The sequence below is a fragment of the Olea europaea genome, unplaced genomic scaffold (assembly GCF_002742605.1).
Source record: "Olea europaea var. sylvestris unplaced genomic scaffold, O_europaea_v1 scaffold1565, whole genome shotgun sequence".
NCBI lineage: Eukaryota > Viridiplantae > Streptophyta > Magnoliopsida > Lamiales > Oleaceae > Olea > Olea europaea.
This window is the reverse complement of record NW_019233257.1, coordinates 138,967-154,276: the sequence shown is the minus strand read 5'-3', so window position 1 is coordinate 154,276 and position 15,310 is coordinate 138,967. Positions and strand designations below refer to the sequence as shown.

Here is a 15,310-nt window from a genome sequence, read left to right as displayed (position 1 = left end):
ACGATTTTATTATTGGACGCCAGCCCCCTCAATGACACCCCGGTGTACAATTGGCAAAATACTAAAAATGAATGCCAGGCACAAGTTTCACAAGGCTTATAAGTTAGAGGTCAAAACTATCAAAGATTTAACAGAGACTACAATTCACATATTTTACTTGAAGAGTTATCACTTACTATTTCAATGTCAACTTTAACGCTTTGCAAGGCAGAAAAACACAAATTTCGCCTATTTAAATCGATTAAAAGCTCAAAACTTTATAAAAATAGGATGCCTAAACCACACTAATTGGAAGGATATGGAAAGCCCACCTAATTTTCCCTTTAGTTTTTCATCGCCGGATCAAAATACTAATTGAATAGTCTAAAAGAAAAATTCATATTGAAAGATAATAGAAAGTTCATTGGGGTATCTGACTTTAATCTAACGACATAAAACCTGGTATGCAATGACAATGGTACCAATCATGCATCTAACTGGTGAAAAATAACAGACTACTATCATTTATTCCATTTCTAAAAAACTACGAGGCAATAAAATTTACATATTTCAGTTACAACCATAAATTGTAGCTGTTGATTGAAAAAGTACAAAGCTAGGAGCAGACAACTAGACGATAAAGAGCAAGTACCTAACTGGAACGTACACAAGCAACAAGTCATGACGATAAACAAAATTTTCAGAATTATTGTCCCTATCAATGTACATGTCAAGAAACTTCAAATTAATAAAACAAAGGTTTTAACATGAAGAAATCTGCATAATTTAAAAAATATAAACTGGTGAAAAATAAGACTACTATCATTTATTCCATTTCTAAAAAACTACGAGGCAATAAAATTTACATATTTCAGTTACAACGATAAATTGTAGCTGTTGATTGAAAAAGCACGAAGCTAAGAGCAGACAACTAGACGATAAAGAACAAGTACCTAACTGGAACGTACACAAGCAACAAGTCATGACTATAAACAAAATTTTCAGAATTATTGTTCCTATCAATGTACATGTCAAGAAACTTCAAATTAATAAAACAAAGGTTTTAACATGAAGAAATCTGCATAATTTAAAAAATATATTGAAATAATAATTAACTAACGTGTTAGCAGACTATCAAGGATTACATTGCACAACATGCTCCAGACCGACAACCTAACGCTGCCACCTCCAGCCCCCACAAAATTTAACGTAACCAGAAGCGGTGGAGAAAAAGGATTTGAAGGCCAAATCTGAACCTTCCTGCCTATGCTGTAATAAAGACCACCTGAAATAAGAGCACCTATGTCCCAAAAATATGTCTGTGAACAGGTTCAGTATCCAAAGTCTTAACTACTTGCATCCATGGTTTGTCTATGACCAAGAGAGAATTTCTAGAAAGATGACCGACAAATAAAACAGGATCTCTAAAAGCACAGAATTCAAAGTTCTTTCTACCGCTCTGTCTAGTTTCTAAGTCATAATCTTTCAATTTACGCTTTAGTTTACCATTGCACTGCAACATTCTCAATGCCAAGTCCTCACCATTTGCCAATTCAGTGTCGTCCTCTCTATCAACTGGCATCCCAAAGTCAATTAAACACATAGCCCTAGAACATAAGCATCATAAGTTGTCAGCTTTGTTATAAACACTGTGTACATGATAGATTACACAAGGAAAAAAACCAAATAGACGAGTTAAACTTTGTTTTGATGTACTAAGCTCAGGACATGGTGGTGCAAATTTTCAATATGGTCAGAATTGGGAATAAAAGAGCTGCAAAAGAGAAAAAAACCACCAATCGTGATAGATCTATTTACAGTCAGCTTAAAAACATAAAACTAATTAATGATTCTCATTAATCAAATTTCTTGTCCATGCCCTAAAATCAATAGTTCGTATATAGAAATTTTTTAACAATTTGTTTACGGTGTTCATGATAACGAAATTTAATTACTCCATGAAAACATCAAATATATCAATATCATAGATGCTATAAAAGAAGTTGCAACATGATATAGTATATAACCATAATACACTTTCATTTTTTCTATACTCATTCTTCATCCGTCCAAAAAGTTATAAAACCTTGTGATAGTTTGAATGAAGATTCATCAAATAGTTAGCATTTCGAGAAATATTAAATAAGTTATATTTGATACTAATTTTATAATCATATGACAATTCCATTGTTAAGCTTAGTCGTCATTGTAAAATGCTGGGTTTTTCTTATGCTGCAAGTACTAGAAGCTTATGATGCATCAACACAACTCGATAAATGTCGGATACGTTAACACGCGATTTTTCAAAAAAGTATTTAACACATGTCTCCGATACGTTGATTAAATTCTTTATCTATATAGTATAAATTTAATTTTATACTTGTTATTAATTTTTCTTGCTGAAATATTTTCAATATGAGTAACTGTTTATTATTTACTAATAACTTTGACTTAAAAATATATAACATTTCTAATTTTTAAAAAAAATATATTTATGGTAAAGTGTCCGAGGAGTGTCGGTATCGACACATGTCCGACACAAACACGCTACTCTAATTGAAGTGTCCGAGCTACATGGCTAGAAGCCCAAGTCAAATTATGGTTTAAACGCACTTTTGATTCAAGGACAAAAGTCTTGGTTAGATGATACGTAGTCCTCTTCATAGTAGAGAGAACAAATTATGGAATATGAAATAATGAGTATTGCATTTATAGTCTTTACTTCACATTAGAAATTAAGTCTAGCACTATATTAGTTATTGAACCTTACTTTTCATCTCATACAGATAAAGAATCAAGATGGAGCTTGACAGTAAAGATAATCAGCAACAATCACAATAGCAGATTCCATATAAAGCCCTTGTTTGATACCCATTTTCTCAAAATACATTTTTCTCTCTTTTCTTTTCAACCACACATTCTTCAATAAAATAATATTACATGCAAACTAAAACTTTTTCTTATTTCTTAACCACACACACTTCATCAATTAACTATTTCAAAATGCATTCTTACTAGGAAATGGGAAACAAACAAGGGCTAAAATGTTGTTTTATAGTTTCTAATTAGTATAAATAACTTTATATTATTTACTCAAATCCATAGAAGAGTCAAATGATAAGCCACCTCACTAGAGCACAAGAATATAAAGTATGAAGTGAACAAAGGGATATTCACTTGTGGACAGAAAGTTACCTAGGACTGTAGACAATAACGGACGATGAACTTGATGATGGTGGGAAGGAAAGCCCAATAACTTCTCCAGGAAATTCTTGATATCTTCGAGGCAGAGAAAATGTGTGCCGCATCGACCACTCCCCCAACTGTTTGGCCTCCACATCAAATGCATAAACATGATTTGAAGAAGTGGAGATTATAAGAATATTGCTATTCCGGGGAGTAAAACCACCGGCAGTAACTGAGGCTCCATCCAATCTTGCTATGAACCAGTGTTGCCTATAGCAAAAGACAAAAAATATTTTATCAACGTATCCAAGGGATATTTAATCAGGGGCTCAAAGAAGCTGCAAGATGAAAATAGGGCCACCTTATATTTTTGTTTACAACTATAAAAGCATCAGTACATCTTTATCACAGAACCAAAGAGCAAGACATCATAGATTGTACAAAAAGCTACCAAAAATATTGGTATAACCAGATGATAAATGACGATTTCAACTCAAAAATAAATCAATAAATGAAAATTAGTTTACTATAGAAAAGCATACATCAGTGCCCAAAAATTCTAAATCGGTCATCAAAAATATCGGTTATCAAAAAAGACTTGCATGCATGACGCAAGGCATAGGTATCAACATAAACCAATACAAAAATTCAAAACAATATTATAAAATTATCCTTGTAATAAACTACAAACTATCTGAAAAAGAAAATCAAAACAAAACAAACAAAACAAAAATACAAAATCCATACTATAACATTTCTAAAAATTTAAGACTTTAACATTTCTAAAAATTTAAGAGTCTGATTTGAAACCAGAAACATAAAATGGATCATGAAAATAACAAATAATAAATTAACAAATTTTAGGCCAGTAAATGATTTGGGCTATGAATAAAACAAGTCCAAAAGGCTGAGGCTTGTAAGGGCACAGCTACACCTCAGCTGCCACTATGTGTCTACTAATGAACACCACGCACAAAGTGCACCAAAAAGCACAAGCTCTCATGCGCTTTTGAAAAAACCTGGCAGATGTTATGTATAAACAGGAATAGTACACTAGATTCATAGTTTCTATAATTTGGGTTTCTTTGGTTTCACTTTAGTAAGTAGTTAGTCTATTTTAGGGAAAAAATGAGGAGATGACAACTAATGGCTGGAATCACCTAAGTAGGAGTTGGCTATAGAGCACAGGGTATCTTCAATTTGCAAATTCTAAACTATGAAAAAAATATTAGAAATATCTTCATTTTAAAAGGCCAGTACCATCATGTTTCTCATGAATGTGTCTTCAAACCACCATAAATATACCGATTATACTCGTTTATCCAGTGTTACGAGAAAAAGTACAATTATTTCTACTTAAAGGTAAAAATCTGAATTTAACCAGAGTCTGCATTAAAAACCTTAGCGTCTCCAGATTAAATACATAAACATCTCCAAAGCAGTTTATGGCTGCCAGCCACTGGCCGTCAATGCTTGTGAACATTTTTGTAATGGGAGGTTCACTAGGTGGCAATTCCTCATCTTGGTCTCTACGACAAGGAGTGAATGCATGAACTAGTTCACCACTTTCCACGTACACTACCTGAAAGCGACAAAAAAATGGTTGAAGGGATTGAATTGCTGAAACACATTGACTGCCATAATTTAGGTAGTCTAAAATCCATATCATGCAAACTTCATTATGAAATTTGATTTATTTGTTCATTCATTTATGTATTTTTGGTTGAAAAGGATTAGTGCACCATAAAAGTAGAATTCATCAAGACAGTGAGATTTATTCTTTTGCTCAAAATAACAAATGATAAAATAGAATATACAGAAAATATTATACATGTTATAAAAATGAAAACATGAAGCACAGCAATTTTACAAAAACAATAAATCAATACGATTGTGTTCACAGTAAACCAAAATTGCCAGTAAGGTGATTATAATGGATCACACTAGACACCAGTCCATGAAATGTGAAACACGACACATTAACATGTGAAGCTTCAGAGATCAGATACTTCAAACTTTCACTTAATTGAATGGTCAAAATGCTTCCTTCAGTAATATTTGGAAGTAAAGGTTAGTAATATAGCAAGGCACCAAAGTAGGGCCATACGTGTATGGAAGAAAAAGTCAATAAAGATCTTCGAGTCAAGATATATAAAGAAGTTAGAAAAATAAAAATAAAAATAAATCATCAATAAGACAACTTAGTCATTCAAATCCTATAACAAAGTATTTCACCTTTCCAAACTATTTCAGCTCCATACACTCCATGAGACCACATTACCATGAGAATCTCATATTGCTGTCATTCAATTTTCACTTCAGGCACTCATGCCAAGACAACAAAAAGGCCTCCACCAAATAAGAGATCACCTTAAAGTGATAAGGGGCAAACACCAACTGCTCAGTTTCTAGCACATTCAAAATTACATTACTTGTCATGGGGGTAGCAATTCACTAGTTCTATATACTTTTGTGCACCTATGCATTTCCAAATTATGTAATTTTCCAGACACCTGTCCCTTAAATAAACCACATCCCATAGAGGACGCTCTGCCAACTTGGAATCTTAGTATTTCAAGCATGACTGAGTATTAAGTTGTACCAGTGACTCCCGTCCATAGAAATCACTCTTCCATTAGTAATCCAATTTAGCAAAATATATGCCCCAAAATAACACCCCGACATCAACATGAATTTATATTCCAATAATAGATTTACTTTGTTGAAAGCATTCCTGTTTCCGAAATTCCTTTTACACAGCCATTCTAAACAGTAATTAAGCAAGACTTAAACAAGTCACTAACTTTTAAGTATTTTTAATACATGCCATTCAAAACGTGTTAATTTGAGTTTATGAAAGTCCATACCAAATAGTATCTGAATTGGGGCTCTTGTTATATATAACAGTAAATGGACCAACAAGAGGCTCATAGTCATGCATGAGGTTTATGGTTTGCAATGATGATGCATGACACAGTTCATGTTGAGTTGAACCACAAACATAATTTCCCTGAGCCATTTCTCATCAATTGTAAGACAAGCCTGAAGCTATTAAGCATGTATGCATGCGGACAGGAAAAGGGCAAAAAATGACAAGTAATGAAGAAAAATGTACAGTTGCACACGAGGAGCAAATAAAAAGTACAACACAGCAAGAGAAATTACTAAATAGAGGACCTACGTATATCCTCCGATCATGCCCTGCTATCAATAAACGTGAAGAATCAGAACTAAAAGCCATGCAATGGGCATATGGTAATTCTGACTGGAGCTTCCTTTTCTTTACAGTCCAGACATTCTTGCCTGATTTACTCCCTTTCAATTCAAATAGATTGGATTTCACATGGTCAGAATAAGCAAATGAAGTTCCTGATGAAGAAATTGTACTGCAAATTATCTTCTGAGAAGCTTTGCATTTGATTCTTGCCACCAAATCAGTAGTTGCAAGCCCAGGAGATGAAGTAGGACAGATGTCAGAGACAGCATCTTTCTTTACGCGAACGCAATAAATATCTAACCAGTAAGAAGCCTGGATAAGAAGCAATGGAGTCTGATTGAAAGATGTTTTCATCGCAAATTGCATGGGCATTCTCTGTGGTGCAGGACAAATATCATGCGGAGAAAATTTGGTGAACTCCTTGGCAGAATACGCAAAAAGTTTTGTATCGTCACCAGCAGAAATAAGCATGGGTACGCCTAAATGGGCCCACTTATGGTAACTAAAGTCAAGGGGCTTCATCCTGCCACGTCTCCGCTTTACATTTTCATCAGGCAAGACATCTGCTCAGGAAAGCAATTATCAGAATTGCCAGGCCCAAAAAGTTTACAACGGGAATGCAGATAGAGAAAAGAAGAAGGAAAGAACAGCATAGAGCAAAATCATTCCATAATGCCAAACAATTTCAAGATTATTTAAAGAAAAAACCAACCTTCGTTACTGATAGGTACCGCGACAGTCAAGGCCCTCACGTCATGCGTATGAGCTCTCACATAGCCAACATATATCCATTTCTTAATCGGATCAGAAACAAAATTGCCATCACTAGAAATCTTATAGAGTATGACCTACAGCATCAGCATCTCAGCTATCATTACTTGTACAAATTGATATTAGTCGCGAGGAAACAAGTTAATAGGGCAATGTAACAAAGCCATACGGGGAGAAGCATTTTAAAAGGACAGAAAGAGGTGTAGTAACCAAATTATTTTCAATATATGTAAAAAATGATGGTCAAAATTAGATCAAGGGCAATCAGACAAGTGGACAGATTACTTACTACTAAATTAAAATCAGTGGACTAAAAATCATTAGCCAATCTACACCGACACACTTGAATGTAGCCAAAACAAATATTAGCTGTTAACAAGTTTTGGGCATTTTAAATTTCCTTTCACTTGGTGAGATCTGTAGCCATTTCTTGAAGCAACAATATTATTGCTCAATGTCTTTAGACAATTTAAGCACCCTCCATATTCCATATCTATATAAGAGCGTGAAAGCCAACATAAAATATTTCAACTACCACACTGAATAGAGTATGTGCTTGTCTGGGGATAGTTTAAATTATAATCACTTTTAGTCAAATATACTTTTTATTCACGCACATTTTGCAGAACTCACAACTACTGGCCACTATTATTCCACATATTCGTGGTACCCACACTTAAATTATAATTTAAACTCTACCAAACAAGCACTATATAGAATCACTAACATAGCAGGTCCTAGTTTGACACTCATACAAGCCCAAGTGTCTCATCAGCAACATTCTAGCAATCACATATATTATTTCAACTATTGTACTCCTCACACATGGACATTGGAGGCTTTACAAGTCGGTTGACATCCTTTGTAATGTCCCAGATTTTTAGTGCTAATTAAATTAAAATTTAGGACTTAAGTGCATTATATTAAATTTTAATGATCTTGTTGATTATTAGTCTAGTCTAATGACCTTATTAACCAATAGTTTGAAAGACTAAATAGAAAGTTATTTTGGAAATTAAATGAAATTATGCATAAAACATATGTAAATATGCCAATTGGTCCTGATTAATGATGATTTATTGACCACATGCATTATTTACACCACATTTCAAACCAATGTAATCGATTTGACCACGTAAATAAAGGAAATTGATTTGACCACATGCATTATTTACCTCAAGTTTTGAGATAAATGAATTGATTTGGTTACATGATTAAAGCTATTACTTTTACCATTTTTATGACAATACACCATTTAAGCATTGACCATGCCTAATATCTAGCTATTTCCTTTCACTTTTCTACACATGTTCAAGAATTTTCACTATAAATAGGAGACAAACCCAACACCAAACTACCCTTCAACAACTATTTACACACTCTCCCTCTCCACCTCTATAACTTTCTCTCCACTTCTTCTCTTTCTCTTGTCATTATGATATTAAATAAAGTCGTACACTTATACAATCACACGGGAATAATCAACCCCACACGCAACTCACAGATCTCTTTCAACAATAACACATTTTATCATTGTCCAGCAAAAAAGTAAGTTGTACTTTATGTTTATGGTGGCTAATGTTTATATATGTATCATTTCTACGGCTATGTTATGTTTAGTCTTATGCTACGTATGTTTTATTAAAAATGGACTAGAGTTCAGTAATGCTACACACAAAAATTTAGCACCATATAAGTATGGTTTAATTTTCTTCTCCATATGCAAGTTATGAATTTTCCGCAAATATATATATGAATTCATCATCCAAGCGCGCTAATTGAGAATTATTCTCACCCCATTATGTCTCTACTTTCAAATAATTGACGATTCGAGACAGTCGGTACGGAGATGGCTTATGGTGGCAAAAGTTTCAATAATAAAATTATTAAATTGTCACACTATTATTTCATTTGATTTTAAATGTTTTAAGATATTTCTTGTTTCAAGTTAATTTCTTAAATTAATTACATTATTTGAATTCTGGTAAGTGCTTAAATAATAAATAATTTATATGATTATGTTGAATATGCTTTAAATTAATTTTAGCTTAACGACACTCAAACAGTTAAGAACTCAGGTCGCCACATCCTTCATGGTGCTCAACTCAATTTTGCTATTTGTGATACCATGAAATAACGAAGCCACATGTTTCATTTCAGATCACACTTTTACTAGATACACTAAATTGTGTGAGTTTTACAGCAGATAAACTAGTAAACAAATAGCATAAGCCTCTTTTTTCAAAGACTAAAATTGTGTTGTCAGGTGAATTTTTTACAGTCTCTTGCCTCATTGGAGTTCACCTCCTATAAAAGATAATTGGGATATTTCATATTCTTGCAGTGAAAGCATATTCAGGTCCAAATTTATTGTAGTAACAAAAGACACAATAAACCTCAGCAAAACAAACTCCATTGAAGTATCAAACCAAGTGCTTGTTTGGATAAAATTATATGTTGCAGAAATTACAGCGTGATAGAAATGAGTGATGGATAAGTGGGTACTAGTTGTAGGTCTTAAGAAATATGTTGTTAAAATTAATGTTTAACTGTGACCACTAAATTATAAAAAATAAAAAGACTTATAATGTTTCACAAACATGCTCTAAGCATTTAGAACATTTTGCAATTTTAACAAGCTCCAAAGGGAAGACAACCTGAAGCATTCTTTATCACCAAGAAATTACCAGCAAATATAAGAGAAACATTTGATTTCTGCATAGAATGAAGTTCCACGGAGTTTGACTAAAATCAAGTATCCAAAGCTACATTTTAAAAATGAATGATTCCATATTGCAGTCATACCAAGAAAAAGCATGTCATACCATCCTTAGAAACTGTTCGTACACACTTTAACAGCTAATATATTAAAAACTTTATGCACATAGTTACTGCAAAATGGATGATGTGTACCTGACCGTCTGACCCAGCAGAGAACACTCTATTGTGGTTAGGTGATGCTGCAAGGGCATTCACATCACCCTTGTGACAAGAATGTGCCTGAAGCAGAGTTCCAAACTGACTATCCCAAAACTGCACACTGCCAGAACTATCAGCACTGACAATTGTCCCACATCTGAATCCAAGAAAATGCAATATAAAACGACATCGAAAAGAAGAAAAGTTTCAGATGACTTCAATAGTAAGGTATCACAATACGAACATTCATATACAGATAAAATCAAGTGGGAGAAATGAACAGAACTTTCACCTAAGTGCAAGTAATGACAATATGCAGAGCTCAGGACCACTGCCCAGACCTCCAAGCCCAACGGTTATTCTATAAATTTCATGAGCCAGTTTAGCATCCCAGCATCTTATGAACCTGGCAAACCAAAAATAAAAAATAAAAAAAGATCTCAAAAACTTCAAATAATTACATCCAAACATACATAAACTTTCATTCATAGAAGACTATGATTTATTATCACACCAACATGATTTAGGCATCATATACACAAGTTAAATCCACACGCATATTGTTCATCTAAGTACAACATACCCATCACTGCTTCCGGAATATATCCTGCATGAGTCAGGACTCCAGGTTACACTTAGTGCACGTCCTGTGAATTAATGAGATATGATCAAACCAATTCTATTCAACTTAAGCAACAGAGGAAGAAAAATTATCTTGATAAACAGGGGAAGCTATCTCACCACTAACCCTTGGAAACGTTGTATTATAAGTAAGTTTTTCCGAGTCAGATATGTTGTATATTCGTATACAGCCATCATCACAAGCAATTGCAAGACGAGTGTACTTGGTGTCATGGTCCCCATGAATCTCAACCGAATCATTGCCGTCGCCGTCATGTTCACTGTCGCTATTCTCGTCATCCTCACCACCATTAATTCTAGGACTAACATGGCCATTTTCATAAACCTTTGTTTCCTTCTTTATATTGAACTGTGAATTATTACATGGTTCTACAGCCATCTGCCATATTGAGACACCAATAGAATCTAGAACTGTCTGCAGAAGAACATATCAAAGAAGAAAAATTTTAATAAAAATAATGTACTCAAATAAAACAAAATAAATATTAGAAGTCCTTTCAGCAGATGACAGTACTAACTAACATAAATTAGGCAATAATGTGAACAGTTGCTCTCAATCTTGCATTTATAACACATTAATATCTTTCCAGCAGATGATTTCCAGAATTATACAGCATTTAACTTTGTCCATAATCTTTGGCCTTTTTTTCACAAAGGAGTACCATCACTTTCATGATAACATAAAAATGTAGAGGCATGCAGCTGGGATTCACAAATAGTCTACAAACCAGCAATTAATACTACATGTTTCTTCCCAAAATTTATCCAGCAGTTCAGTTTTAACTTTTTAAGTACCATTTTGAGGTCATGGCTTACATCAAACCACGAAAACTTTGATGCAAAGCCAATGCTTTATTCCACTTACTTAATATTCCTTTTCATGATATTAAAATGTAATCTTATGCTCTAACGTACAAAAATCACATGGTACTGAAATTCAAGCATAGCATTTATGTGTAAATGCACCTTTTGTTTCAAATTGTAAAGGTCCCACTCAGAAACCGATCCATCAATGCTGGAGGATATCAACCGGCGGAAAGAAGGACCTCTCGGCCCCGATGGACACCACACCAGCGACGACATCCTCGAATTAGGGTCCCCGTGTATCGTCTGAACATAAAACCCCCAAAACAATAATTCTCAGAATCTTTTCAAAAAACCCAAAAAAAAAAATTCTGATTAGAAATTGTTAAAAAGATTTCGGGCTTCGTCTTACGAGCTGACAGTGCCATCCAACGGAACCGGGGGAGACGAGCCAAATCTCAAGTGATCCGTCTCCGCGAGCGGCGGCGACTTGAGAGCCGTCGGCGCTGGTGGCTAGGGCTACAACAGACGACGGGTTCCACTCCACTGAGCTGCTTCGATAAACCTTTACCATCTCAATTGAGAATTAAATTGATTTCTTCTGATTGATGGGTTCCTAGTGATGAAGAAAGGCCCAAGTATTCGAGAGGGAACAAGAGGGGCGATGTAGAAAAGGGCATTTAGGTTTTTATGGGTTTAAGCGGCTGCATTTTAAACCGGTAGTAATATGGAACCGGACGGGTTGAGTCATCAAATTTCGTTGACTTTTGGGAGTCATGGTCAACAAATTTTAAGCACATAAAAATTAGATTTTTAATAAATTTTAATAAAATTAATAAAATATATAGTTGAAAATTATTAAAAGTTATAAATTCACAAAATATGTGATTAAAAATAGAATTGAGAAAAATAAGATTTAGAAATTGGGGACCAAATAAAGGTTAAAAGATTAGTAAAATAGAAATTGTACTTGCAATATGATTAGGGTACCTTCAATTGAGAGTGTAAGAATTTTTAAAATTCTTCTAAATTTATCTCAATTAGGATTTTAATGAAATGCATTAAAATTTAAGTATATCAAATTGAAATTTTTAATGAAATTTAATAAAATTATTCCAAAATTAGGTATACTTAATGACTAGTGAATTATAAATATTTCATTAATAAAGAAATTTTAAAATTTTGGATGGATTTGAAGGTTAAAAATACATACAACCAAATCTTTTGAAATTTTACCATATTTGATGAGATTCTTATAAAATTTGTAAAAATATATTCAAATCCACGAAATTCATTAAGATTTATACTTTTTTAAAATCTATCAAAATCTTAATTAAAGACACCCCCATAAGATGGCATTTTGGGAGTGTTCGAGTAAATTTATTAGTAATTTTTTTAGCAGGAACAGAATTGATTCCCCCAAAATATGTGGTTAACGAATAGATACTAGTTATCAATGTAAAGTTGAAGTTAATATTTGAATTTAATTGAATAGAAAACGTAGTTTTTAATGTTTGATGAACACGGTCTTCTAAGTCAAAATACATTTGCCTTCAAATCTTTGCTATGGATATTTGTTGTGTTTTGTAATTATTAATTCAAAACGTGTTGAGAATAAGTGAGTTTATTTATTATTAATAGAGATCATCATGGATCTAGGTGTTCCTAGACTCCTAATTCATTTTTTAAAGAAATTGTGTTATATTTTAGTATATTAAACGATCGATAGAGGATGACTTGCTGTCATTTTGTTAATTCAAAACTTTTTTATATGTATATAAGCAATTTTTTTATGTGGAACAATTTTATTTTTATTTTTTTAAAACATATTAGACCTACTTAAATTTGTTAATCGATCCTAGATCTACCACTGATTATGTCAAACTTAATGCTGGGAAAGACTCGATCGTGGTCATTTGTCATGCATGGCATCAAATATAGCATGTTTCTATTTTTCAATTATGTTAGGGATTGAAAGTGTTGTTAAGAAATTGAGCGTCAATTTAATCATATCTTGATTATAAGTGCTATTATGAAGGTTTAATACCACAACAATGAATCGTACTCTTACATTTCAATCGTAGTTTTTGGTATAAGTTTACTATATTAATATTTAAAAAAATGTTATAATAGATAACAAAATCATGTAACCAACATTTCAAGTGTAAAGAGAGGGTGTAAATAAACAAGAAACAGTGTAAAACAATGGGCATTACCAACGAAAGATGTGTTTAGCATGGTTTTTGCTTTTACTTTTTGTTTCATACAGAAGAGCTTTTAAAAAAATATATATATATTTTTTTTAAACTAATTTTTAAAAGTACTTTCCCATTTTCAGAAGTGATTTTAGAGGAAGCAACACTGGACCAACTTCGTTTGAAACCTCTTTTATCTAACAAAAGTACTTTCATAAAATTAGTCAAATTAGTCCAAAAATTGTTTTTGAATTTCAAAAACTCCTTTTTGACTTTCTCAAAAGCCATGCAAAATAGGCCTAAATGTGATTTTAGAGGAAGCAACACTGGACCAACTTCGTTTGAAACCTCTTTTATCTAGCAAAAGTACTTTCATAAAATTAGTCAAATTAGTCCAAAAATTGTTTTTGAATTTCAAAAACTCCTTTTTGACTTTCTCAAAAGCCATGCAAAACAGGCCTAAATGTGATTTATGAATCTTCGTGAGTCCTCTCTCATTCTCTCTCTAGCCTAAGATGAAAAGGGCCAAAAGGCAAGAATTCCAAGACACTTGACCAGCCACCCAAACCATCAGATCTAACCACCACCAACAATGGAATCACATCTCAAATCCCAATGGCACAGATGTTCGAACTATATTTATTGAAGGATTAACTACAATAAATGCAACCTTCTTTGTTGGTGCGAAAAGCTATCTAATATTTCTGTTGGTGTGCCAACCTTGTGGACTCATGCAACTTTCTTTCCACTTGATCTGTCAGACGACCATAGTGCACTAGTAGTTGCTAATCTTCCAACACTTCGTATACCTAGTATGGTGTCTTTTAGTGAGTGCCACCATTGCAAACAGATTCAACGGTAGCTCTGCTAGTTGGATTAAGTCCAATGTAGAAATATTGAGATTGGAGCCATTTCTGCAACCCATATTGTGAACACCGTTTAAGAAATCCTTCATATTTGTCCCGAGCCTCATAGTAGCACTTTGAATCAGGCTAAGCAAAAGTTAAGATTTCATCATTCAATTTGACAATTCTCTTTGACATGAAAAATTTGTTCAAAAAGTTTTGTACCAAATCATTCCACGTTGTTATGCTAGTAGGAGATCCCTAACGAAATCCCTCAGTGTAAATGGAAATAATCTTAACCTCATTACATCAATCGAAATGTCTGAATATTCAATATTTCTGTACATATCTACAAATCTAGAGATATAGATGTTTGGTTTGTCATTCAATCTTCCAAAAAATTGTAGAGAATTTTGAAACATGTTTATTAATCAATCTTTAAATGGAATTTTGTTAGTCCGAATGCTGGATAGACAATGCCTGACTGATTTTCAACCATTAATAGGGCCATAGACTCTCCTATGCATTACACATTCTCATTAACAAAAACAGAAATTGGATTTGCTCCTCTTTCCACCATTGCTTCGTCTTAGTATTTTTGGTGTACTTATATTTGTTCTCTTTCATCTCAGTTGAATTTTTCATTCGATTTTCGGATCAAATGAAGCAAGATCATCATGTCTCGATCTACGCATACAAGACACTGGATAAGAAAAATAAGAAAAATATTAATATTTTATATAAAAAAAAAA

General features: G+C 33.2%; 1 protein-coding gene across 1 annotated transcript; it reads right to left on the bottom strand.

The window, feature by feature from the left end:
* Window positions 1–1,056: 1,056 nt before the first annotated feature.
* LOC111376839 (U3 small nucleolar RNA-associated protein 4-like) lies at window positions 1,057–12,201 on the bottom strand. Its single transcript, XM_022999834.1, has 11 exons — window positions 11,931–12,201; window positions 11,681–11,824; window positions 10,814–11,129; window positions 10,656–10,719; window positions 10,365–10,478; window positions 10,067–10,229; window positions 7,095–7,230; window positions 6,347–6,945; window positions 4,566–4,747; window positions 3,175–3,435; window positions 1,057–1,586 (listed from the first exon to the last, which is right to left on the bottom strand). Exons 1-11 carry the CDS (start codon window positions 12,090–12,092, stop codon window positions 1,280–1,282), a joined length of 2,448 nt encoding a protein of 815 aa, XP_022855602.1. The 5' UTR covers window positions 12,093–12,201; the 3' UTR covers window positions 1,057–1,279.
* Between the last annotated feature and the right edge of the window lie 3,109 nt (window positions 12,202–15,310).

What these genes read in the sequence shown, in the direction of transcription:
- LOC111376839 (XM_022999834.1), bottom strand. Translation starts at nt 12,092, where the DNA reads ATGGTAAAGGTTTATCGAAGCAGCTCAGTGGAGTGGAACCCGTCGTCT. An exon ending in GGCATGATCGGAGGATATAC is followed by an intron (nt 4,748 to 6,346) that starts GTAGGTCCTCTA and finishes TGTCGCTTTCAG; the next exon opens with GTAGTGTACGTGGAAAGTGG. An exon ending in GTTATTGTCTACAGTCCTAG is followed by an intron (nt 1,587 to 3,174) that starts GTAACTTTCTGT and finishes CTTATGTTCTAG; the next exon opens with GGCTATGTGTTTAATTGACT.